The 26,544-nt window shown below is 37.4% G+C and overlaps 2 protein-coding genes across 2 annotated transcripts in view; one reads left to right on the forward strand and one right to left on the reverse strand.

Annotated features, from left to right (window-relative positions):
• CCPG1 (cell cycle progression 1) overlaps positions 1-11,446 on the reverse strand; it is a 46,287-nt gene extending 34,841 nt beyond the window's left edge. Inside the window, exon 1 of the mRNA XM_037502523.2 lies at positions 11,304-11,446. The gene's annotated coding sequence lies outside the window, so the exon portion shown is untranslated. The remainder of the gene's footprint in view (positions 1-11,303) is intronic.
• A 163-nt stretch (positions 11,447-11,609) lies between these two features.
• PIERCE2 (piercer of microtubule wall 2) lies at positions 11,610-16,439 on the forward strand. Its single transcript, XM_037502532.2, has 2 exons — positions 11,610-11,937; positions 15,943-16,439. The coding sequence occupies exons 1-2, from the start codon at positions 11,920-11,922 to the stop codon at positions 16,288-16,290; spliced, it is 366 nt and encodes a 121-aa protein (XP_037358429.1). The 5' UTR covers positions 11,610-11,919; the 3' UTR covers positions 16,291-16,439.
• The last annotated feature ends 10,105 nt before the right edge of the window (positions 16,440-26,544 follow it).

Raw genomic sequence — 26,544 nt, forward strand, 5'->3', positions numbered from 1 at the left:
ATTTCTATATTTAAGGATCAGCCATCATCCACGAGGGTTTCCCAGGTCCCTATTTCTGACATACTGATCCATCTCTCCTTCTTCTGAATCTACAGGCTTTACTTCTTAGCATAATTTCTGTACTTCTTTGTATAACTTCCCTAATAGTAGCTTATTACTTTTTTCCTTGAGTTACTTTAGTAATTATTAATAGTTCAAAGCTTTGATAAAATGATCCCTAATTTTATTATTGCATTTAAAATGGCATAAAAATTGTAATTATGTTCTACTGTTCAGAAGCCATAATCTTTCATTCTGTTTTATCTATATGCAAGCATTTACTCAGATCAGATACTACAGGATCAGAAATAGTGGTAAGTTCCAGGCCAAATGTCAAATTCTAGCTCTACCCCCTAAATATGTCTCTGTTAAACTGCCAAAATTATGAATATTTTTAAATCCCGCCTACTTTCAAAAGGGTCTTAGGGCCATTAAAATCACTAACCAACACAATGAAGGGACTGAAGTTAAACCATTATTATCTACCAATTTCACCCTCAGCTAGGTTTGGGCTGAAGTTGTTCACTCTTTAGCTTCCTACTTGCTCTTGACAAACACCGCTTTCCTGCCTGCCTGTGTCTGTGCACGGCATAGGCATTTCTTTTCTTAAACTTATGCCTTTCAAAAATGCAGCTCTTCTTTCAAAATGAAGCACTTATCTTTTAAGACAGCTCATCTGTGTATATGTCTCTCTCTCCTTTTTTTCCCCTTTCCTCAATAAACTTCCTTTGTGCTGATGAATGGGAATGTCTGAATTCTTTCTCAGAGGGACAAAAGAACCCCACACACCAAACCCCATAACTGAACCCTAATATCAAGGAAGGAACATTTTTTTCAAGCCCAATGCTATCTTATCTCAGGGGTTTGACCTAGGTTATTGTACCCCTCCTCTAGAAGGACCACTTACCAACGCTTAATGGAATCTATTAAGCTGCTGCAGCTGGTGGTTCTATCACCTCATCTTGCATTCAGCAGATAAAGCCAAGTCAGTACCTCCCCACCTCCAAGTTTCACTCCCTGAGGTTTCAGTTACACGTCCCCAGTCAACCAAAGTCTCAAAATGTAACATAAAGGTATTTTGTGAGAGAGACCACATTCATATAACTTTCATTACAGTATATTATTATAAGTGTTCTATTTTATTATTAGTTATTACTGTTTATCTCTTACTGTGCCTAATTTACATGTTAAATTGTGTCACAGATATATACAAATAGAAAAAAGTTATACATACATAGTATGCGTATATGTATATATGTGTGCATGTGTGTTAATATATGTGTGTATATACATATACATGGGTCAATACTACCCATAGGTTTTAGGCATCCACTGGGGATCTTGGAACAGATCCCCCAGGCATAAGGAAGATTCCTGGACCCTGTTTTTATTAGGAGCACAGCTTTCTTGATATAATATTGAAGATTATCCCAAGGTAGTATTAAAGATAGTGAAGTCTGGTTCAGATCTATCCAAAGGTACTTATTCTCTTCAATTGTACAGTAGTTCCCTTAAACCACTACCAATCTAAACTTTGCGCATTGAGATGCCAGTGAATGACTTAAACAAGTCACATACAAAAGAGAGCCCTACTGAATTCATTATCCATGTGCAACTGTTAGTAAAGAACACAGTTCACTACATTTTCAATTACCTTCTTCAAAAGAATTATTAGAATTTTTTTTTTCTTTTTTATGTTACCAACTGTCTTCACTCATTGCCAAGGGAAGTGGATGGGATGGAGATAAGACAGCTTGGTCTCCTGGGGGTGTTCCAAAGGCTTTAGTAGTGGTTCTCAAAAGTGTAGAAATTTCTTTCTTATTTTAGTGTTAGAACAACTGAGCTTATCTTCAGCAGATGGCTTAGGTAATTGAAGAGTGTTCCCTCTTAATACCTAACCTTAGTTAGAATACAGGACCTCACAGCATATATTTTTGTGTAGAATAGTTCTATTCTTGGTTCCACTTTATATAATTCCTACCTCTGTGTTTGTTCTTTCTCATTTTTCTCTTCTATTTTTGTTGCCTTTCTGCATTTTATATCCCTCTTTTACCTACCTCTACTAGTTACTTCACTCTTTCTGGCAACAAGATAAATTCATTCACTCACTTCCTTCAACAAATATTTATTGAGCACCAACTATAAAACACTGTTCCAAACCCTTTCATTTTAATTATTAATACTTCAAGGATCAAAACAGATTGTAAGGTTTTGGCAACTTGCAAGGTGAGAGGTAAAAAATGCAGATTAGACAAAACAAACAGGGCCTCCCTGGTGGCGCAGGAGTTAGGACGCAACCTGTAAAGCTGTCCGCAGCCACTGCAGTGCAAGTTCTACCCACATGATGCAACAGATCTCTCCTGACTAGCCTGCTGCTCCCCTCAGCAGTGTATTTCAGTCAATCCGCCTGTTCTGTTCCCCACTCTGTCTCTGGTGAATCCTCTCGCCCCCACACCTCTGGCCGGTACCCCGGTTCTTGTATGCATATATCTTAAAAAAAAAAAAAAAGACAAAACAAACAGAAAAAAGACCGAAGAGTATTTATAATTTAATCTAAATTAGGCACATGAAGATTAATAACAGTAACTAATAAAATAGAAAAATGTACCTTAATGAAAGTGTAATGAGGAGCATTTACAAAAATAAAAAAGTATGGGCAACAAAGTCTTCCTCAATAGTGAAAAACAGTCTCTATCTGCAGCAAATATGATTTATATACACCAGAAATATATCCTTCCAAAAATCTTACAAAAGCATTAGGACCATGAGTATTTTTTTTTTAACTTAACTGCTTAAAAACTTTTTTAATGTTTTAAAATTTGAATGATAGTATATATTATTATACATATCATAGTCCAATTTCTCTATTAAAGTTTTTATCACAGGGCTAAGATGCAGCGCTGTGAAGCTATCCTCAGCCACTGCAGCACAAGTTCAATCCCCAGCCAGGGAGCTAACCCACATGGTGCAGCAGACCTCTCTTGTCTTGCCCGCTGCTCCCCTCAGCAGTGTATTTCAGTAGATCTGCCAGTTCTGCTCCCCACTCTGTCTCTGGTCAATCCTCTCACGCCCCCTGCACCTCTGACCTGTACCCCACTTCTTGTATGCATAAAAAAATCTTTTTTAAAAATTATAAAGTTTTTATCACCATGAAAAAAAAGCGATGCAAGGAAAAAGTTGCCAAAGGCTTTTACTGTCAAGTCAGCATCTAAGTCAGTCACTATCACTATGCTTTATGGTAATTTGACACAAATTCACATTTTAGAGAGTGTACGGATATAAATACTTCTGGACTCAATGATGAGATTTAAGAGATTTTTCAATCCTGTTCATTGTGAGAGGGAAGAAGCTTCCACTTGCAGTTCCTTTTTGCAAATAGTCTAATCTAAGAGTCAGTTTATACACACACACACACCCCCCCCACACACACACACACTTTAAACCACCTACAAAGTAGACTTTATTACAGTTCCCAAACTCTGGCAATAAGTAAACATAGTTTAGAAGTGCCTTAGTACCACTAGGCCTTTGTGCTGTGGGAAACAAAAGTTCCACCTCTTGGGAAGCTGATTCCAAGGTTTATTGGGTCAACCTATATTTGAGAAATTATTCATGTATGGCACTTTAATTGGTATAGCAGATAAATCTTGTACCACATTTTGACCAAGCAAAGTCCAAGTTTAAGTTTCTTTCCAAACAACACCAAAGGACAAAAGATTTTTTTTTTTTTTTAAAGAGGCACGTATTTAATTTATTTATTTATTTGTTTGTTTGTTTGTTTATACATGCACTGGGTACAGTCAGAAACGCGGGAGGGTGAGAGAATTCACCAGAGCCAGAGCGGGGAGCAGAGCAGGCAGAAGGACCGAAGTACACTGCTGAGGGGAGCAGCGGGCGGCAGGAGAGGTCTGCGCGCCATGTGGGACCCTCCTCTGGTGGCCGGGGAGCAGCCGGGGATCGAACCGGCGCCGCAGAGGCCGCGGGCAGCTTTGCAACCCAGCGCTCAACCGCTGCGCCACCGGGGAGGCCCATAAGGACAAAAGATTTGATGGGCAATTCTGAATATAGAATTAAGTGCTGGCTGCCATTCTGGACATTCCAAACACAGCACAAAAGCTTACTACTTGTTGGTGTTGAAGGTGGACAAGGGAGAGATCCAGAAAAATAAGGGTAACTTTCCCATAAAATGCCTTTTTAAAAAAAAAAGATTTATTTATGTATTTTATTCAAGAACCGGGGTATAGGCCAGATGCACAGGAGGGTGAGAGGATTCACCAGAGACAGAGCGGGGAACAGAACAGGCAGACTGATGAAATACACTGCTGAGGGGAGCAGCGGGCGAGACAGGAGAGGTCTGCCGCGCCTTGTGGGACCCTCACTGGCCGGGATAGAGCCAGCGCTGCAGAGGCTGCAGACAGCTTCACAGCACTGCGCTCAACAGCCTATGCCACCAGGGGAGGTCCTAAAATACTTTTAATTAAAGAAAAAAAAAATTTCATTGGTCTCCATCTCCTACCTCCCAAAGGAGAAAAATAAGTGTTTGCAAAGTTGCATCATTTGGCCCTCTTTAAACTTGGTAAATTTGATGTTGTAAAAATATTTTGGATCTTTGTTTCCTTTGTGAAAGATTAGCATTATTAATAAAGCTTAAGATGACTTTAAGACCACCTGGTAAAAATATGGCTTAAAGATTTAAATATACAAACTGACTACAAAAGGACTCAAAAAAAAAAAATGGAAACTAGCATTATAATCCTGGAGTAATGAAGATCTTTTAGTAAACTTCACACAAAATCCAGAAATTGCCAAGAAAATATTTTACTATATAAAAGACATAAACTTGTTTGCCAAAACTCACTATAAGTATGAATGATATGCATGGCATATATCTGTGACATCCAAGACATAGTTTTCAAAACTAAACCAATAAGAAAATATTTTTTAAATGAATAGAAAATTTAGCAAGGAACATGAATAAACAATTTATAGAAGATATAAAAATGGCTGATAAACAGGAAATTATTTTTAACCTCACTACCAAAGATATGCAAAGAGAAACAAGATTATTTTAATGCCTAACCACTGATGAACAAAGATTAAACAGCTCAATAAATTAGAAAATACGGGAAAATAGGTACTAAAGTGGAAATATATATTGTTATTATCCTGAGTCATTTTGTAACAACTATGAAAATTTTACAGATACCCTGTGACTTACTAATTTCATTTATGTCCCATCCATTTCATTTCAAGGTAGCTATCTGATAGAAATACTCTTCAACGTGAAAATATATATGCATATGTCTAAGAATGGTTGATGAAACAATTTTTATATTATAAAATTAGAAAGTAAAAATGTCAACCAACAGTAAATGTATTAAATGTATACTATCTATACATTTTACTATGATATAGTAAAATATCATAAAATGTATAAATGTAATTAACTCAGTCAATAAAAAAGCAAAATACATCAACATGTCTTGACATGCGATGATATTAGTACTATATTAAGTGAAAAATGCAAATTGGAATACAACATGTACATAAAACCCTATTTACATTAATCTACATGCAATATATTAAAATTTAAAAGAGCAGCTTTGAAATCTAAAAAATTAATACTACATGTGTCTGCCAAATTTTCAATGAACATTTATTATTTTTATATTCAGCAGGAAAAAATAAACATTTTTTAAAATTAAGAAACCCAATTTTAAATAAATGACTCATACAAATCCAATCTTCTAGATGACCAGTTTTTCCAAAGCAATTTAAAAGACTTACCATCTAAGATATCAGAAGTTTATTGTGGAAAACTGACACTAGAGAAGATAGCATAACACAGGCTGGCTCTTGAGTACACAGCACAGTAAAAACAGCATCAAGACTGGTCCTATGGCTGTCCTACCTCTTGAATATTCATCATGTAGAGGGATTCAAACATAAACCATAGGCAGTAAACAGAATCTCCTAGTTCTAAAGGAGTGGAATTTCACTTTAAACACTGAAAGCTACCACTAAAGATAGCTATAAGGGGGAAAAAAATGGAAGAGTAGTAGCATACCACTTTTTCCATGCCCTGAAACAAAGGCAGCAATATCGTTACATACAGCAAATTAACCTTTTGATCTAAAACAAACTTTGCAGAAGTGAGTCAATACATACTTTACAAGTTTCCTTCTATGATGTAACATCCCTCAAATTAGGAAACAAAAGGAACTATTAGCATATTTGAATACAGAAGTATGCCCTTTTTGCCTCAATCTAAAAGAAGCCACACCTTCAATAAAAAATTTGAAATAAACAATACAAATTCAAAATGCTGGGGGGAAATTAAAATATCTCTTAGTATGGAAGTACTCCTTTTGCCAGGTATTCTCATTCTAAGAAAAAAAACCTGACTTTCTAGAATTGCTAAATCTTAATTTTGGAATAGCCCAAAAGCCAATAAATATAATGTGTACACTTCAGTAGGCTTCATACAGCCCTCACTGGCGCACTATAAACCCCTGGTTGCTTCCCCTTTTATAGATAATAAAACTCCTGAGTTCTGGCTCTGTCTTCTTTAATTCTCAAACTTTTAAATTAGTTTCACTTGTCAAAAATATACTATTCATATATCTACCTTTTTTATTTTAACTACTCTTCACAATAGAGTAATTAGCCCCAATATTTCACAACTGTCTCTTACTTCTTGGGGGGGGGGGAGGAGAAGGGGAAGGGCAGGAGGAGGAAGCTAGTAAAGTGGAAAACAAAGAGATTCTGTACATTTTTATTGTTTTCCAGTTTTTAAACTTAGCATTCCTTATTACAGAACAAATAATTAGATAAACATCCACTATTAATTTCTAGCTGTAACAGTAGATAAAGTGTTGGTATAAAGATGTTATCTGAGCTAACAATCACAAAAGCAGTCATTACCAAGCCATGATACAGCTATTTCTTTACTTTTACTTTCATCTACTTATATTTTCTGGCTAAAAAAAAGAAACAACAGGTTTTAAATGGAGTCATTTATGCCAAGTCCCATCAAAACTTAATACCTAACACCTAACAGCAGTTTCAGTCTCTCCCAAAACTGAAGTTTTAAAGCAACTTAACTGGAATGTTGAGGTCAAGGGTAATGAAGTAATCTGCATAAGATGCCCCCTGCTTTATCCAGAAAGTTGGGTTTTGTTTGTTAGTTTGTTTGTCGGAGAGGATGAATAATAATCTTTCTCTTCTTTTGCTAATAACCTTGTCTTTCTAACTATGAAAACTTTCAATTTGTACCACACCTTTCTTCTTGATAGATAGGATGCTGCCTGTTTGGACAATCATTTGTTAAGTCTACTAGGTCTCTTAATTTGCTCAGTTGAATTTTTTTTTTTTAAACAATTCTCAGACCTCAGAAGTTTCTAAGACTTTTACTAAGTGTTCTACATGTCAGTCTAACTTGAAGTTAGTCTCAAGGATTAGATGCTATAAAAGGCAGTTGATTTTCCCAGAAGGTGTATAAACTCTAAACTATTTCTTCTGAAGAAAGTCCAGTGCTTACAAAAGCAACGTATCACTTGGAGGATGTAAGGTATTATATCCAGTGTAATCTCACGATTCATGACATCAACTTAAAACATCACTTTAGAACATTAAAAACAAGTGGTGATGTACATCTGAGGAAATGTGAACATATGCCCCTGAATCATTAGACAGTGCCAATGTTACCTCAACTTAAAAAATTAATCTAGAGACCAAGAAAATAAAATATTTACTTTAAAAAATTTAAAAACATCCACACCCTACTGTTAAGGTCAACAGATGGTCTTCCTTATGCTTTAGATGTACAATTAAAACAAACAACAAAACCAAAATTAAAAACCCGAACATAAGAGTACATGCAGTTTTCAGCATCTCTAATGTAGTACAGTTCCAAGCCACAGTCAAGAAAGGGCCAGGTTTCCCTCAACTAGAAAAAGTCAAAAATCTCTACCAAAAATTCAAGTGAAGATCCCATTTTTCATCTCTCAAGCTACTCAGTCAAAACACATTAAGACACTATACTTCAAACATACAATTTGCTTTATGTAAATATTATTTATGCAAGCCAACAATACTTGACAGGAGGTAAATCACTCTGCCACTTACAAAGTGGTCTCATTTTCACTTTTGATTTGATCTTCACAAATCCCACAAGAATTAGGGCAACTGGCTATTACAATGTACAAATGGAAACAACAGAGGCTCCTAAGTTAATAGTTGCTCAACATCATTAAACATTCTGACTCCAATTCATTTTACATTCATCATCCCAGCAAGATGATCCAGAAGGTTTTAGGGTAATGATTTATGGACAGGAGCTAAAGAAAAATCAGATTTAACTTTCCACAAATAACAGAAGGAAACTTTTAACTCACCTAACTTTTTTCCTAATACTTCTTTCAGAAAATCCTACATGTCCCTGAGCAAGTTTTCACACATTAAATGTCCTGAAAAAATTTATAATTTGCAATTCTCCCCACATTATAAAGCTAAATTTCATCTTAGATCTCAAGTTGAGAATTTTTTTTTTTCAATTCTATCTGATGCAATACATTGGGCATGACCTTATGACCTTTGAAACTAACTCATATATTTTTTAATTGTTTTAATTTAGACAAAACTGCATTACTGCCAGGAAGAAAATTTTGAAAATGTAAGTTATCACTTATAATATGGCAATTTCCTCACCTTAACCACACACAAACACAAAAACAATTCAGTGTCTAGTAGTTCTGCTTTGTTAGATGAGTCTGCATTTTCAGTTTTAAAATACCCAGGGCTTAACATGCTTTGCTTGAGTCCATTATTCTTTACATGTGCAAAAGTTTCTACTTCTGTGATCTTAGCAGTTCATACCAAATTCTTACTCTTTAACCTAAATAAGTATACAATTACACAACCTAGACAACAGTGCTATGGAACATATGAGTAAGACAAGCAAATGAATTATGAATCTTTCTTCTGTCCTGAAACTGCCCCCAAATATCTAATGAAATACTGAGCCAACACAGTACACGAAATATATAAATTTAAAACACAGTAAATACTGAAAAGAAATTGAAATTTGGGAGAGGAGCAAAGTTACAAAGACAACCTGAGAAAACACTGTAACCTCACAGAGCTTCAGAGTGGGTATTTTATTAAAAGGTAACACATCTGGACTAAAGGTAAGTCCCAATTTTCCAAGACTGCTAAGTGCAAAAATGCATAGAACACTGGCATAGAATAACAATGCAGCCTTTCTTGAGGAGAGAAAACAAAATGTGGGCTAAATATGCTACTTTCCCACCCTTATACATCATATGCATAATCAAAACAAAATCCGTAACAAAAATGAACATAATCCAAAATATAAGACATAGAAGACACAGGGATTCAATGCAAATTAAGTTTGAAACACTTCACTTTATAATTGCTTAACAGCTTTATTTCCATTGGCAAATGTTTACAAATAAAAAATTTTAAATCTGTATCACTTCCCATTAGTAAGCCCATCTTTCGTCTTGTGGAGTTAATAGGAATAATGAAGCACTATCTTAACTGAAGAAAGGCTAAATATTTTTGCTTGGTTTTACAGTACAAAGAGAAAAAATATACATCAAAAATAAGATGAGATGTACAAATGGTACCAATTATTATGTTTTTTCCTCAGCCCAGCTATGCTTTTCTTTTCCCTTTTCCACAAATACCTTACATTTGTCATTTATATCATCTGTGGATGAGGTAATGGGCTATACCATATGTTTGATGTCGCTAGCTTGCTTTTTTAAAACAATATTTAAAGAGTCTATATAACTGGAATTGCTGCACCTGTATCCTTTATAAAAATTAAATGTCTTCTATAGAAAATCTGAATAAAATCTCCAAAAGTATAAAAAAGCATTTCTAGTTGCACCATCTAATCACTTTTATAATTGTAACTATCCTCTGAATCTTATTTCTACTCGAATATATAATCACTTCTAGCTCCATAGTTTAAAAACCGGCTTGCAAGATTTCCTATACCGTTTTCATTTTAAAATTTGTATTTTCCATACCCTTTAACATTACAGGAAGCATGTTACTAGCTTTTTAAATTAGAATCCCATTCTTCGAGTAAAAACTTTAAAAAATTATGCATTAAAATATATCCTTTTGGTGGCGTGGTAACCTACATCTAAATAGGTGTGAGTCTGTACCTCCAAATCAAATAGTGTCATAAACCAACATTACTTCAATAACAAGACCATTAAAACAAAAGTTTCAAAATTATTAAATAAAACCTCACTTTACCCCTTCCACTTCAAGAACAGAGCTCAGCAAGGAATAATAAACCATTTACACTGGCGTGCAAGATGCGATAAATATCCCCCTGAGATGTAAGGGGCCTAATAAGATTCAAAGCTACAGTCGAAGACAAGATACTTGCATTTCCAGCACTATCTAGGGAATGTGACCCTCCTGGAGGAGGCACATCTTCAAATTTGCAGTACTAAAGGAGTTACCTACTGCAGCTACAAGGGCATCCAACATTCCGGTTTTTTTTAATAAAGTTAGTGGGGAGCAGTGCAAATTACACCCAGTCAACGAAGCACCTCCACTTAATTGGCCGAGGGCGTTAAAATTGGCTCTCCCCACGGCCAGCAGCTGGATTCATCAGGCAGAGACAAACACCTCCCGCGCAGAACGCGCTGTTTGGGCAGCTGCCGCCCGGGGACCCCGAAGACCCCCGTGCCGGGGCCGAGGGAGCAGGAGCGAGGCAGGGAAGGGGCTCGGGTCATTGCTAGCATGGAGTAACTCGCAGAAACCTCCGCTGCGTTTTAAATAAAAAATAAATGTATCGTTTCTATCCCTGGCATCCCGGACCTCAAACGTCACCGAATCTTATGGGCCGGCTGCACCCCGGCGGGAGGACGCGCGCGCCACAGCCTACCATATGGGGCGCCCCGTCCTCAGCCCAGGGACGCCCTCCCCTCACCCCGGCCCGGCGGGGGCGGCAGGGTCCCCCGGGCGGCCGGCGCCTCCACACCCCTGGGGTCTGCGGGCGGGGCCGGGGGACGGCGGGACCAAGGGGGCCGCGACTCGCGCTCCCCCGAGCCCCCACCCCGCGCGCCCGCACCCTCCAGCCGCGGGGGGTCAGTCGCCCCCCGGCTCAGGGACCCCGCGACCGCCCCCGCTAGGCAGCGGCGTCGCGAGTCCCGGCCAGGGCCCGGACCCGCAGCCGCGACTCCGCTGCCGGGACCCGAACCCGCCCCAAGCCGTACCTGACGGGGCAGCGCCACCTCCGCCCGGCCGCGCGAGCTGTCGCGGTGGCGCGGGTCGCAGCTCCCGGCGCAGTGACGCCTCGCATAAAAACAACAACCTGCTCGCGGGCGTCCGCAAGCCGGGAGGCGGCGGCCGGCGGGGCGCCGCGGGGCATGCCGGGACTCGCAGTCCTTGCGGCGCCTCAGACCCGGCGGCGGCGGCAGGAAGAACTACGACTCCCGAGGCGGCGCGCGGCCCGCCGCCCGAGGCTGGAGGAAGCGGGGGCCCGGCCGCCGCGAGCCTCACAACATCCGGGCCCCGGCGCTGGAGCGGCGCCGCGGCCGGTTGCCATGGACACGGGCAGCTACAACTCCGTGAATGGCTTCGCGGTTTCACCCCGTGAAATTTCAACCCGAGGACTGCTCCCTGGATTAGGTGGATTCGTGTATACACATTGATTCAGCCGACGGTTCACCTTCGCTTTGCTGCTTTGACTGGCTGTGGTGGAAAAAAAAAAAAAAGAAAAGAAAGAAAGAAAAAGGGGACGCCTCCCTGGGAGCTCGCCAGCCTTAATTGCCATTCGCTGCAAGAAAAAGACTACGTTTACCGAAAAAATAAACAAGGAAGAGATCAAGAATGACCGACTGTGACTGGGTGGGTGTGGACAGAGGATGGATGTTTTTGCATGCTGGTATTCTTTGCTATAAATTTGGGGTACCTCTTTCTCCCACCCACCCCATCCCCAAAACCACCTCTCTTTGGTTACACAGATGTAGAATGTGCATGCCTTAACCCAGAATGGCCACGGAAGAGATAAAGATGTTTTGGGAGTGGTCTGCAGCTCACAACGCACTGCAAGCTGCGGTGGTGGCTTTCAGCTAGAAAAACGTACCTTGTTAAATGTACATTTATTTACATTTATTTACCTTGTTTAAAAAAAAAGAATACGCGCTAAATAAGGATATGGTAGATTTTATACTTAGTGTTGACGGAAACAGTAGAAAGTTAAGGTTAATTCTCTGTCTCCCGAATGTGACCAAAAAAGATAAATAACAATACTATTAAGAATAGTGGGCCTGAACAGAGACAAAAGAGTGACTAAAAATTGGACATTATTGGTTTTCGTGTTGCTGTATTTAACATCAACTATAACAATGTTGTAGAGCAACCCCGATACAAAGAAGAAGGGGGAAAAAAGAAGAAAAAGGATTTCTTGATCTTATAATTACAGTTTCTGTAATGGACATTTTTATTATTGTAGGGCTTGTCTTTATTTTTGAAAAAATATGTGAGATTATACCAAAGGTCTTTGAATTCAAAGTCAAAGTGGCCTGGCTTTCTCTAATTCTAGGACAACCCGAAAATTAGTAAGAAAGTTAATGCCATTTCTAGTTTTAATTCTAGAAGACACTTTCGTGGGCTAATTTTTAGACTTAATTTTAAAATATTTACAATTTCGTTAACCTTTTTATCCTTGAGTAAATAACAGTTATTGACCCAATTTGTAAGCCTGGCAAGGAATTTTAAATAACCTTTCATATAAAGATATTAGGCTTATGTTTTGTTTTGTTAAAAAATCTGCAGTGGGGGCCAATAAGCTTATAAAAGAGTTATGGGTATTTTGTTTCTAAGTCCAGGAACACTTGTGAATTATTGTAAGTCTAAAACGTTCAGGCAGACATTAACTTCCCCATTGTGTAGTACAAATTCTACCAACAAAATTTATCAGCTAATTTGTCATCTTTTTAACTAGATTGGTTTTCTGTACTACATTTTGGTCAAAGCCAATGAGAATTTTAGATCCAGTGGTAGAGGGTGATTTGATAAGAGGATCCTATAAGATTGAGTTTAACCTAGGCAACCTGATTGAGTGTCCAAAAAGTAAAGTAAGTTGGTCCTTTTTTTCACAAGTCAAAGTACAGTCACCTTCCACCTCAGAAGCCTACCCTCAGATGAGAAAACTTAGATATTTTGAGAAAAACTGACCTATAAAGATACAACTGGATTCTAGCAACTGATTATTATCTAATATTTATGCTCTTAATGTTTAAAACAAGTTAAAAGAAAGTTAAATACTAACATTTACAGATTCTAATTCAAGATTTCAAAACAAATACATTCCTGACATTAAGAATTTCATCTTTGCTGAGACATTGGGTAAACCAGGAACTCAGTTGAGCTGAGTTGTGCTAAAAAGGAACCTAACTAATCTGGCCCAAATTTGAAATTCAAAAAAGTCTTTGTCCTTCCTAAATCCAATCCTACTGATCTGTAAACATTTTTATCTCCATTTTAGAGTTGGCGAAAACAAGATTATATTCTTGCTAGTCTAAAAGATTTAAAATTCTGGAAGGTTCTCAGCTTCAGGGGTCATAAGAATCTACTATAGAGTATTCAAAGAAAAAGATCTTCAGTGCATATGAAAAATCTTTTCTATTCAATCTTAAAAAGTCAGAGTCACAGTGAGTTTACTTTAATATAAGGTAATTTCTGATCTATAAGGACTTAGATCTTCACTATTTTGGAAGTTGCCAAGATTTTGGTTTGGGTTTCTAACTATCAAAACTTTGCCTAACAGCAGACCTTTTGCCCACCTGTGACTATGCTGGTGTTTCTCTTCACTGACCTCCCTTTGCAAAGCAGCAGAGGTACTCTCCTCCCAAAGCTGCCCACCTGTAACTATATAGAGCTCTCTTTTAGCAAACCTGTCTTTTTCAAGGACAGCTCTTTCTGTCCATTTGTGTCTATGCAATTGTCCTTTATTTTTCTCTCCCTTTTTATAATAAACCTGCCCTTTTCGATGTAACTGAAAAAAAACATCTTTTTGCCTAAATGGACATCACAGAGTAAATTTTTATTAAGGGCCTTATCATGAGTAAATATGTGCTTTCCAAATGACTGAAAATCACTTCATCTCCTATTACCACATTTGAAGAGCCCTGGTATGTGAATCCTCAGATTAGAAAACAGAACCATCTAATTCATCTCCTTTATTTTATATTTATAGACAAGGAAATTGAATCCTTGTAAAATACAAACAGGTTTCCCAGTTAGTCAGCATAGCATGTTTTTCATAATCCAAGCAGGTGTCATCTGTCATTATTATCAGTTTCTATTACCCTCTTTTTCTCCAAATCCTACACTCCTTAGCCTGCTCCCCAAAGTCCTCTTTAACTACTGACCACAGTTTAGCCACATCTTTCATAAAAAGTATGTAACTCAGTACTCACAGTGAGATCCATGCATTAGCAGCATAAGTATGGCCTGATCACCTAGGAACTTGTTACACATGCAGAATCTTGATGTCACAGACCTGACTCAAATCTGCATTTTAATCAGATTCCTGGGTATTTCATATGCACATAAAAAAAGTAGAAAGCACTGCACTAGAGAACAACACTACCATGGAGAAAGGCCTTCAGGTTTCAGCTACCTTTTCAGTGTTATTAAATAGCTGACTACTACTGTAACAGGGTGGTCTCTAACACTACCAAGATTTTTTTATTTCTAATTAGTGAGGTCAAAGGTGGTACATGTATATATCTCTTCAAAAGAGTGATTTTCATTTCTTTCAAATATATACATAGGCTTCTGTGTCATATGGTATTTCTCTTTTCAATTTTTTGAGGAAACTTCCCTTTAAAAAAAAATGGAGTCAAACCCCACTACACTTAATACCTAACCAATGGCAGTTTCAACTTCTCCCAAAAATGTAATCTTCCCAAATCAGCACTAGTGAAATAATCTGCATGATAAGAACTTCTTGCCCTTGAGACAAGGTATCTTTGCCTGAAGTAATCTTTTTTTCTTTTCTTAATAACCTTGTCCTAACCTCTTTCTAACTGTAAAAACCTTGGGGGAAGGGAGGAGGAATAAGAAAAATAAATAAAACCTTCCAATTTGTACAAGCTGCTTGCAGAGTCTTTCTACTTGCTTGGTCAGATGCAGCAAGATTTATGAATAAAACTAATTAGATCTCTAAATTTATTCTGATGAATTTTTTTAAGCTTTGTACTATTTTCCATATTGGCTGTTTTAATATTGCACAAAGGTACCCTTTTCTCCATACCCTCACCAGCACTTATTATCTTCTCTGAATATATTTTTGATAACAACTGTTCAAACTTGAGTGATTTGATTTGCAGTTCCTTGAGCACCTTCCCAAGTACCTGAAGGTCACCTGCATGTCTTTGGAAAAATGTCTATTCAATTTTTAATCAAAATTGTATGAGATTCTGCTATTGAGTTAAATAAACTCATTGGATATTTTAAAAAAAATTAACCCCTTATCAGATACATGGTTTGCAAACATTTGCTCCTGTTTCATAGGTTGTCTCTTTATTCTGTTGGTAGTTTCTTTTACTCTACAGGAACTTCTCCATTTAATGTAGTCCCAATTGTTTATTACTGCTTTTGTTACTTGTGTTTTTGGTGTCACATCCAGAAAATAGTTGCCAAGACCAATATCAAGGAGCTATTTTCCTGTGTTATATTTTTTTTCCCTTAGGAGGTTTGCAATTTCAGGTATTACATTTAAGCTTTCAATTCACTTTAAATTAATTTTTGTGAGTGGTGTGAGATGAGAGATTAGGAAAGCAATTTAGGTTTTTTTCAGAATTTTATAATTGAGACTGATTTGATGTGTTTATGTTTTAACAGGACAAGAAAAATACTTCAGCTTCAAACTCAGACACAGAGATGAAATCTGAGCAAACGCCTCCTTGTGTAAACCCTGGCAATCCTGTGTTTTCATGTATGTTGGACCCAAAGACACTCAGTACGGCTACCTCACTATCCAAACCAAAGATGATTATGTATAAAACCAATTCAAGTAATTATGGTGAATTTTTACCTATGCCACAGTTCTTTCCCTGCAATTATACTCCAAAGGAACAAATATTTTCAAGCCATATCAGAGCCACTGGATTATATCAAAATAACACTCTAAATACTGCACCTGACAGAAGCAGAACCCTTGATTTTCCCAATTTCCAGCACACTCTATGAAAATATATCCCTTTGTACATTTAAGAGAAAATATAGCCATGAAAATGAGCTTTAAATATCTAAGGCTATAGTACCTAATTTGGAAAATAAAAGGATTTGATTTAATTTAAGAAAAAAAACACCTTTAAGAAATAAAGTATTTCAACTGACAATTGAATGACTTCTTAAATTAAAATGTGTTCAAAATAGCAGAATAAAAGGTTTCTTTAGCACATCTTAGCTTTATTTAGTACATGTACTCCAAAACATTCAAAATGCCTTCATGAACTAAGTGGCTACCTCGTATATTTATCAAGACAAAGGAACATAGGTGCTGAATTAAACGGAAATTCTGACCAGTAATTTCCCACTTCTCATTTATTTTACCTAATGTCTTAGAACTTGGGGGAATGTTAGGAACAAGTTCTCTTTTCCACTGCTAGTCTGGTGTAGGAGAGAAATTATGATTGATTCATTCATTAGCAAATATTTGTTTAACACCTGCTTATAGCAGGCACTATACCATACAAATGAAACACGGAAATAAAAGACAGTGTCTTTCATTGTTTCAATGAATAACATTTGGGGACAAATATTTGGAGACTAAGCAACATGCTATTAAACAACTATTGGATCAATAGGAAATTAAAGGAGACACTTCTAAAAACCTGGTGACAAAAGAAAACAAAGAAGTTACCAGAACCGGCAGGATGCAACAAATGTAGTACTAAAATAGAAGTTTATGGAAGGGAAGAAATATAAAAGTTAGAGCAGAAATAAACAAAATAGTGACTTTTAAAAGCAATACAAAAGATCAATGAAAAGCAACAGCTGGGGGCCTCCCCGGTGGCACAGCGGTTGAGCGCTGGTTGCGAAGCTGCCCGCGGCCTCTGCAGCGCCGGTTCGATCCCCGGCTGCTCCCCGGCCACTGGAGGAGGATCCCACATGGCGCGCAGACCTCTCCTGCCGCCCGCTGCTCCCCTGAGCAGTGTACTTCGGTCCTTCTGCCTGCTCTGCTCCCCGCTCTGGCTCTGGTGAATTCTCTCACCCTCCCGCGCTTCTGACTGTACCCAGTGCATGTATAAAACGAAAACAAACAAACTAATTAATTAATTAATAAAACATGCCTCTATTAAAAAAAAAAAAAAGCAACAGCTGGTTCTTTGAAAATATAAGCAAAATAAATAGACTGTGGTGGAGGAGTTCGGGTATCGTAGTGGTGAGTGTGATCTGGTAATAAACATCTGAATCATATATAGTATTGTAAACCTGTTAGGGGGAAAGGATGTCCTGAGCTAATCCCATACAGGCTTTGTGGACTCCACTCCCACTCCAGACTAAAGCCATCAGGACATTGGGAAAGACAAATCCCATCACCAAAGGGAGGGTGGCTGGGACCTGAGGGTGGAGTTAAGCAGCCAGGTTGGGTATAAAAACCAAACACGTGGGCCTTGGGGGGCTTGCTATCGCTCGCCTCCTGGCTTCACGGCTCCTGGCTGGTGGCCAGCTCTTAGGGTGCCATTTTGGGATTCCTGATGGGCGGATCGGGTAGGACTCATTTAAAACTTTGTCTCCCACTTTTCTCCCTGAGCTGTACATTTCCTCATTTCCCCTTCCCTTGTAAATAAACCTTTTATTAACCTTTCGCGTGTGCCTGTGTTGTAGAGCAACCCCGATACAAAACGGGGTGCCTGACTGTGGGTCCTCACCCGCGCTTCTGCCAACTTTCAAAGAAGAATAAATACCTACTCATTTTAAACTTTCTTGAAAAATTGAAAAGTAGAGAAAATTTCAAACACATTCTTTAAAATCAATATTCCCTAATTCTGAAACCAGAAACGGATATTACAAGAAAAGAAAACCACAGACCAATATCTCTGATAAACATAGATACAAATATCTAAGCAAAATAGTAGCAAACTAAATTTAACATACACTGTGATCAAGTGGGATTTCAGGGATTCAGAGAATGTTTAGAATATGTAAATCAATTAATGTTATGTACCACATCAAGAAAGGACAAAAATGACCATCTCAACAGAAGCAGAAAAACTCTTGACAAGATTCAAAATCCTTTTATGGTAAAAACCCTCAACATAATGAATATTAAAGGAATAAACTTCAACATAATAAAGGCCATATTTGACATACCCATATTCAACAACATACTCAATGGTGAAAAACTGAAAACTTTTCCTTAAGATCAGGAACAAGTTAAGGGTGTCCACTCATACAATTACTATACAATATAGTACTGGAAGTTCTAGTCAGAGCAATTAGATAAGAAAAGTAAATAAAATCTATCTTATCCAAATTATAAAGGAAGAAGTAAAACTATTACAATTTTCAGAAGACATAATGATATTTAATACATAGTATATCTCAAAGATTCCACTAAAAATATTAGAAATAATATGAATATGGTAAAGTGGTATGTTACAAAATATGCACAAATTTGTTGTGTCTCTATATGTAAAGAATGAATGAGGGGCCTCCCTGGTGGCGCAAGGGGTTAAGACGCAACCTATGAAGCAATCCGCAGCCTCTGCAGCACAAGTTCTATCCCCGGCCAGCCAGGGAGCAATCCACATGGTGCAGCAGACCTCTCCTGACTTGCCCACTGTTCCCCTCACCCCTCAGCAGTGTACTTCAGTCAATCTGCCTGTTCTGTTCCCCACTCAGTCTCTGGTGTATCCTCTCACCCCCCAAATCTCTGGCCTGTACCCCAGCTCTTAAACGCATAAATAAATAAATCTTTAAAAAAAAAAGAATGAATGAGCAGAAAGAGATATCTGAAAAACAATTCCATTCACAATTACATCAAAAAGAAATACCTAGGAATGAATTTGAAAAAGGAGGTTTAATATTTATACACTGAAAACCTTAAGATATTGTTGAAATACAAGACACAAAGAAATATAAAGATGGTCTGAGCTCATGGATTGAAAAAACTGACATCATTAAAATGCCCATGTTAATGTACTATATAGATTCAATGCAATCCCTATCAAAATTCCAATGACATTTCTTCACAAAAATATAACCAAAAAAATCATAAAATTTATTTGTATCAATAAACAACCTCAAATAGCCAAAAAAGTCCTAAGAAAAAAGAACAAAAATGGAGGTATCATGTTTTCTTACTTCAGACTACACTACAAAGGAACAGTAATCAAAACAGATACACAGATCAATGGAACGGAATTGAGACCATAGAAATAAACCCATATACATACGGACAACTAATTTATAACAAGGGAGCCATAAACATACAATGGAGTGAGGAAAGTAACTTCAATAAATGGTATTGGGAAATCTGGATAGTCACATGAAAAAAATTAAATTAGACACTATCTAATACTATACACAAAAATTAATTCCAAGTGGATTAAAAACTCGAATATGAGACCTGAAGCCATAAAATACATAGAAAAAACCACAGGTGATATGCTCCTTGACCTCTGTCTTACAGATGTCTTTGGGAATTTGACTCCAATGGCAAGGGAAACAAAACCAAAAATAAGCAAACAGGATAACATAAAACTAAAAATCTTCTGCATAGCAAAAGAAACTATCTTCACACAAAAGGCATCCTACTGTGAGCAGATTTTTGCAAATCATATATCAACAAGGCATTAACACCCAAAATGTACACAGAACTCATTACCAATAGTAAAAACAACAAAATCCAATTTAAAAGTGGGCAGAGGAACTAAACAGTCATTTCTTTTTTTTAAGATTTATTTATTTATTTATACAAGCACTGGGTACAGTCAGAAGCCCAGGAAGGTGAGAGAATTCACCAGAGTCAGAGCGGGGAGCAGAACAGGCAGACTGATGAAGCACACTGCTGAGTAGAGCAGTGGGTATGGCAGGAGAGGTCTGTGCACCATGTGGGACCCTTGCTGGTGGCCGAGGATCAAATCGGCGCTGCAGAGGCTGCAGACAGCTTCGCAGCCCAGCGCTCAACAGCTGCGCCACCAGGGGAGGCCCTAAATAGGCATTTCTCCAAAGAAAACAGTTGGATGGCCAATAGGCACATGAAAAGATATTCATCATCTCTTCTTGTTAGGGAAATGTAAATCAAAACAACAATGAGATATTACCTCACATCTGTGACAATGGCTATTTTCCAAAAAATACAAAATAACAAGTGTTGGAGAGCATGTGGATAGAAGGGAAGACTGGTACTGGAAATGTGAATTGCTATAGCAATTATGGAAAACAAGATTCCTTTGGGCCTCCCTGTGGCGCAAGGGGTTAAGCATTAGCACTATGAAGCAACCCAGAGCTACTGCAGCAGGAGTTCTATCCCCTGCCACCGAGGTGACCCACATTGCACAGCGGACCTCTCCTGTCTCACCTGCTGCTCCCCTCAGCAGTGTATTTCAGTCAATCCACCTGTTCTCCCCACTCTGTCTCTGGTGAATCCTCTCACCACCACCACCCACACCTCTGGCCTGTACTCCAGTTCTTGTATGTATAAATAAATAAACATTTTTTAAAAATAAAATAAAGATTCCTCAAAAAATTGAAAATAGAAATCTATGATTCAGTTCTCCTGCCTCTGGTATTTACCCCAACAGAATGAAAACACTAATTTGAACACCCATGTGTTCATCGTAGCATTAGTCACAATAGTCAAGTCCTGAAAACGAACACATAGTTGGAGAAAAGTGATATGTATAGATGCACACACAATGTAATACTATTCAGCTATGAAATCCTGCCATTTGCAACAACATGGATGGACCTGTTGGGTATTATACAGAGGGTGAAAAACAAACACTGTATGATTTCACTCATGTGAAGATAAGGAAACAATAAACAAAATACAAATTCTTAAACTCTACAAACAAAATGGTGGTGACCAGAATAGTAGGAGGAGGAAGGATGGTAAATTGGGTAAAAGGGTTCAACTGTACCACAGTGGATGGTAACTAGTCTTAGTGGTGAACAAAATAAAATATATACAGATGTTAATTTACAATGCTAGACACCTGTAACCTATATAATGTGATAAACCAATGCTACTTCAATAAAAAAAAAATTTGTACTAGTTCCTTGAAGAAGATATCTTGAGAGAAATAATCTTAGGATATATATACCTTTAAAACATTTTAGAAAGGGGAACTTACACTTCAAAAATTGTGAACATGACCTGAAAAATAAGCCTATTTTTATTGTTAGTACCTGAGAGTTACTTACAGTGAACTATGCCTTAGGGCTAGAAAACAAAGGGAATTATCTTAAACCTTGTACAAAAAGGAAGCCTATTGTGTAGAACTGGATGCATTATGCCACGAGACATTCCATTCATCAAACTCATTCTCCTCTGTTCTGATTACATATTAGCCACAAAACTTTATGACTTTGTTTACTATACATATCTGTTTACAAGGAGAAATGAACATCATATTATCAATTGTCCTATGAACATGCTCACTCAATTATGGTTTATGAATAAGCAGACAATCTACTTTGTCTAATATCCTAAGCTTGATTTATATAATTCTGATCATGTGATATGGGTCACCTGAGGGTGCTCTTGATAGGTCTTTGAGATTAAAGACTGAGCCAGATCAGTTCAGTATGGTAATGAAACCCATTCATATTGTCAGGCTTCCTGGGAGATCACCTAACATTTTCTCCCATGATACATGCAAAGGTCTTTTGCCTTTATTTTCACATGGATGGATGGATGGACAAGTATAAACAGGCTGAACCACTTTTTCAACTAGGTCTCCCTTGAGCCTTGTCCTTTAAGAGTCTATTTCTAATAATCCAGTCAAAAAATGGGCAGAAGAGCTTAAAAGAAACTTCTCTGAAGAGGAAATGCAAATGGCCAACAGGCATATGAAAAAATGTTCAACATCACTTGTCATCAGGGAAATGCAAATCAAAACTACCATGAGATACCATCTTACACCAGTGAGAATGGCACATATTAAAAAAACTAGCAACAACAAATGTTGGCGAGGGTGTGGAGAAAAAGGAACTCTTCTGCACTGTTGGTGGGAGTGCAAACTGGTCCAACCACTGTGGAAAGCTGTATGGAGATTTCTGGACCTACTAAACATAGAGCTTCCATATGATCCAGCAATTCCACTCCTAGGTATTTACCCAAAGGACACAGAAACATCAATTCCAAAGAACACCTGCACCCCTATGTTTATAGCAGCACTGTTTACAATAGCTAAGCTTTGGAAACAACCCAAATGCCCAAAAATAGATGACTGGATCAAGAAGATGTGGTACATATATACCATGGAATATTACTCAGCATTCAAAAAAGAGAAACACATGCAATTTGCAGCAACATGGATGGCGCTGGAAGGGATCATGCTCAGCGAAATAAGCCAAAAAGAAAAAGAAAAATACCGGATGGTCTCACTCATAGCAGGAATCTAGAAAACTTAAATAAGGACCAGGAAAATGAATAACTATAAGAAAGTGAAAATCAAAATCAACAAAAAACTATGAACCAGAGACACTTTTAGGGGGGCGGGGGTGGGAGGGGAGGGATTGGGGTCAGAATGGGGGGGCTGCAATTGTATGGGGAATATAACAATAAAATTTATTAAAAAAAAAAAAAGAGTCTATTTCTAACAAGAAAATTGCTAAAGTGGGTTAGCTGAAATCCCCACTATTAATATCTCACCAATTCTTCATTTTATTAGATTAGTTTAAACTGAATCCCCCAACCCCTGATGTTTCCTGTTAGAAATTTCCTATTCACTGATAATATTGTCATTCCCTACTCCCTCACCACCCTCAACTTGTTCCTTGCCTATAAATCACTCGTCTATGCCGTATTAGGAATTGGCCCCAGTTCTGCACTGAAGTCATTTTTCCTTTATTGCAATAGTTGCTGAGTAAAATCTGTCTTTACTGCTCTAACTACTATCCAGCTCTAGTTTTGACACTAGAGAAATCAGGACAGGATATGTTATATATACATGTTTACTTTACATTAACTATTAGATAATAATTGTCTATTTGGAGAAAAACTTTATTTATTTATTTATTTATTTATTTAATATTTTTTTTACATCATTGTTCATTCTTAAATGATGTTTGCTTCCTCCCTCCCGCTTCTTCCCCCCCATCCCCCAGAACCCGTACACCATCACCACAATATTTGGAGAATAATTTTTTTCTCTGTGAGTAAAGAACTAAAATGTAGAGAGGAAAAATTATCCTAAACCTAATCTGGGACTTTTTGCTTGATATAATTCACAACATCTTTAGGAGAGGAATGAAAGAAATACGTATTGCTAATAAAATGCTTAAGCACTTTGAGATAAAGACATATTTCATGAAGCTACTTACCTATCCACCCTGACTCTCAAGTGATTGTCATTCAAAAGACAAGTGGCATGTGAGGATATCCTCCTTTTAAAAATCTGGTCTGATGATAACCTAATTATTCCCCATTTCTCTAAAGCACTCATTTCAAAAATAGCTAAGTAGCACTATTTGCAAGCAATATTTTTATATAGCCTTGATATTTGTTCATAATTAAATCTGTCAAAATGTTTTCTCTATAATAAACAGTATATAAGTACTTATGTATGGTAACCACACAGTAGTAAGGCATTAAAGATCTCTCCAGTTTATATTTCCTTAATGGCTACATTTAGTTCATTACCTACTTAGTACTGATAAAGTTAATGCGCACGTCAGGACTACAAAACCAAGACCTCCCCAGTTGCCTGGTTAGGTCAAAATCTAAACCAAAGTCAGTCCTTTAAATAGTTGTCAAAGAAATCTAAGATACACTAATCACAATTCTCCAACTTGGATTTAGTTACCTTACCCTAGAAAGCAGAACATACTAACCTTATAAGGAAATCCTGACCTCCGAGGTAATCTTGCCCTGTTTGCACACTGCCTCTTCTAAAGCACAGTAAAACTCACTGTTGCCCCCAATTCCTCGAGAATTGTGGTTCACTCCTTGTGAGGCCCTGTACTGCTCCAATTCAGGATTGTTCTTTTGAATAAAGAACATCAAACTCCTTACTATTACTACTGATATATTAATTTTAATAAAATAATTGGCATTAAAAAAATTAAATGACTAGTACAACAACTTTTTCTTTTCTTTTATTTATTGGTTTTAGTGATAACACTATTATTTGGGAGGCATATTTCATCATAAGGGAAATGGAAATGTATGTATCAATAGTTTAACTCTATTACCACTTCATTCTAAGACAGAAGTTCCTTGCAAACTATAGAAGATTGCTCAACAAAAGCTTAAGTACCATTGATCTTTGGCTTTAAGTGGGAGAGGGAAAAGCAGAAGAGTGCAAACAGGGCAAAGCTGGGTAGAACACAGTGGACTGCGGTGGAACACTATGGGTGTTTTGGTGGTAGAAGGGCTATTGTGACTATACCTGTCTGGTCCAGGGAATCCTATACTATCAAAACACAGAAAGGAAGGAAAAAAAAGGTACTTTAATACTAATAATAAAAGTCAAATATTCTGTGAATATAAATGTGTCTGTTGCATTTAAACCAAGACTTTATTTAAAAGATAGGGCTGTGAAAATGTGACATTTGTGGAGCTATTTATAAAATGGAGCCAGTCAACCATTACAGAGAAATTGCATTATCTATCTCATTTGAACTAGGTCGATGGTCATTAAACTGGACCAAAGATGTTGGACTGTGTTAAAAACAATTAGAGGATCCAAATAAGGGATCGGGGGAAAAAACTTAATTTACTTAATTATAACTAATTAAGTAGTTGTAATTAATTGTAATTAATTATAATTAATTTTACTTAATTATAATTAAGTAAAAATCAAAATCAACAGGCAACTATAAATCAGAGACATACTATGGGGGGGGCAGGGAGAAGGGAGTAGGATAAAAACAAGGATGGGAAGAGCACAATGGATCATGGTGATAGTTCACAGGTTAATAGGTGGTGGGAATTTCACAGGGACTATAAGCAAGGTGAAAATGCATACATTGTACAAAAATGCAAAATGATGTAAATATATATATAAAATAATTTTTAAAAAATTAAAAAAAAACAATTGTTTTAAGAAACCATCAAGAAAACAGTTGTTTGAGAAGTCACTCAGATCATAAGGCCTGAAGATTAATAATTTTTTTGCCTGAGTGTAGAATTGGTAACCAATGATGTATACAAAAGCATAGTTTAAGCTTAACATTATATCTGTTCTTTTCTTTAAGCACTTAACCTCACCTTCCTCTTTTCTTCCCAGAAAAGCCCTTGTCTTTGTCCTTAGGGCATACTGTCTCATTTCAAAGGAGACCAATAAATGTAGTTTCTCTGTAATGACTCCTGGCATCATTTTTTATTTTCTTTTTCTCATTTTCCCTCCCTTCCTCCCTTTTTTCCTCCCTTCCTTTCTGTGGTGTATAAACTATGTATTAACAGAAAAGGCCTAGATATTTATTTCTTCTGTACACACCCACAGTGTGGCTTCTGGTCTTGGTGTGCCAGCCTCGGGCACGAATTCCCCAGAAGCGCTGCAGTCCTCTCTCTCTGTCTGAACCTTCAGTAGCCCCAGGCCTTCATGCAACTTGCTGTCCAGACCACTGACTAGGGCCTGGGTACAATCCTTCACATCCTTCTCTCTGTTTAAGAACCAGAAAGGACTCTTGAATGGCTTGGATTCTGTATAATGCTTAGCACACATTCTACCTTACCCTTAGTGAGTTCTCTTGTCTTCCAGGTGAGATTCATGTCAGCCTTCCTCAATTTCACATGAACATATCTTCACCCTATACCATTAATTGAAGTTATAGAAAAGGCTATTTTTCACTACTCATAGATATGGGTGTTGAGTACTTGCAAAATGTTCTGGAATTTCTCAGGGATCTATAAAGACATGGCAGCGGCATGTAGGTCTCCTGTGTTAAGAGCCTGGCTCCATTTAAAAATGGCTCCACAAATGTCAATTTTTCACAACTGTTATAAAAGTTAACAAAAGTTTCTTTTCAGAAGTAAAAGTTTCAAGGTTGCAGGACTAGGGTATTTTTAAACATTAAAAAAGTATTGCATTCAAAGAAAAAGAAAGAGACTTGAATAATAGCAGATGATTAAGTACTATAAAAGCATTGTCCACTTTTGTTTTCCTAACAATCCTCTAAATATAATCAGAGACTTGTTTCCACAACTACATATAAAAGAAAAGATGTTCTATTTTGTTTAATGCTATCGTCACCAGTGATACAGCACACATTATAATTCAATGCCAGTGTCATGATATTCTGAATTAACATGTCACCCTTTAT

Source organism: Talpa occidentalis, unplaced genomic scaffold, assembly GCF_014898055.3.
Source record: "Talpa occidentalis isolate TD23 unplaced genomic scaffold, MPIMG_talOcc4v2.1 talOcc4.11, whole genome shotgun sequence".
NCBI classification, from domain to species: domain Eukaryota; kingdom Metazoa; phylum Chordata; class Mammalia; order Eulipotyphla; family Talpidae; genus Talpa; species Talpa occidentalis.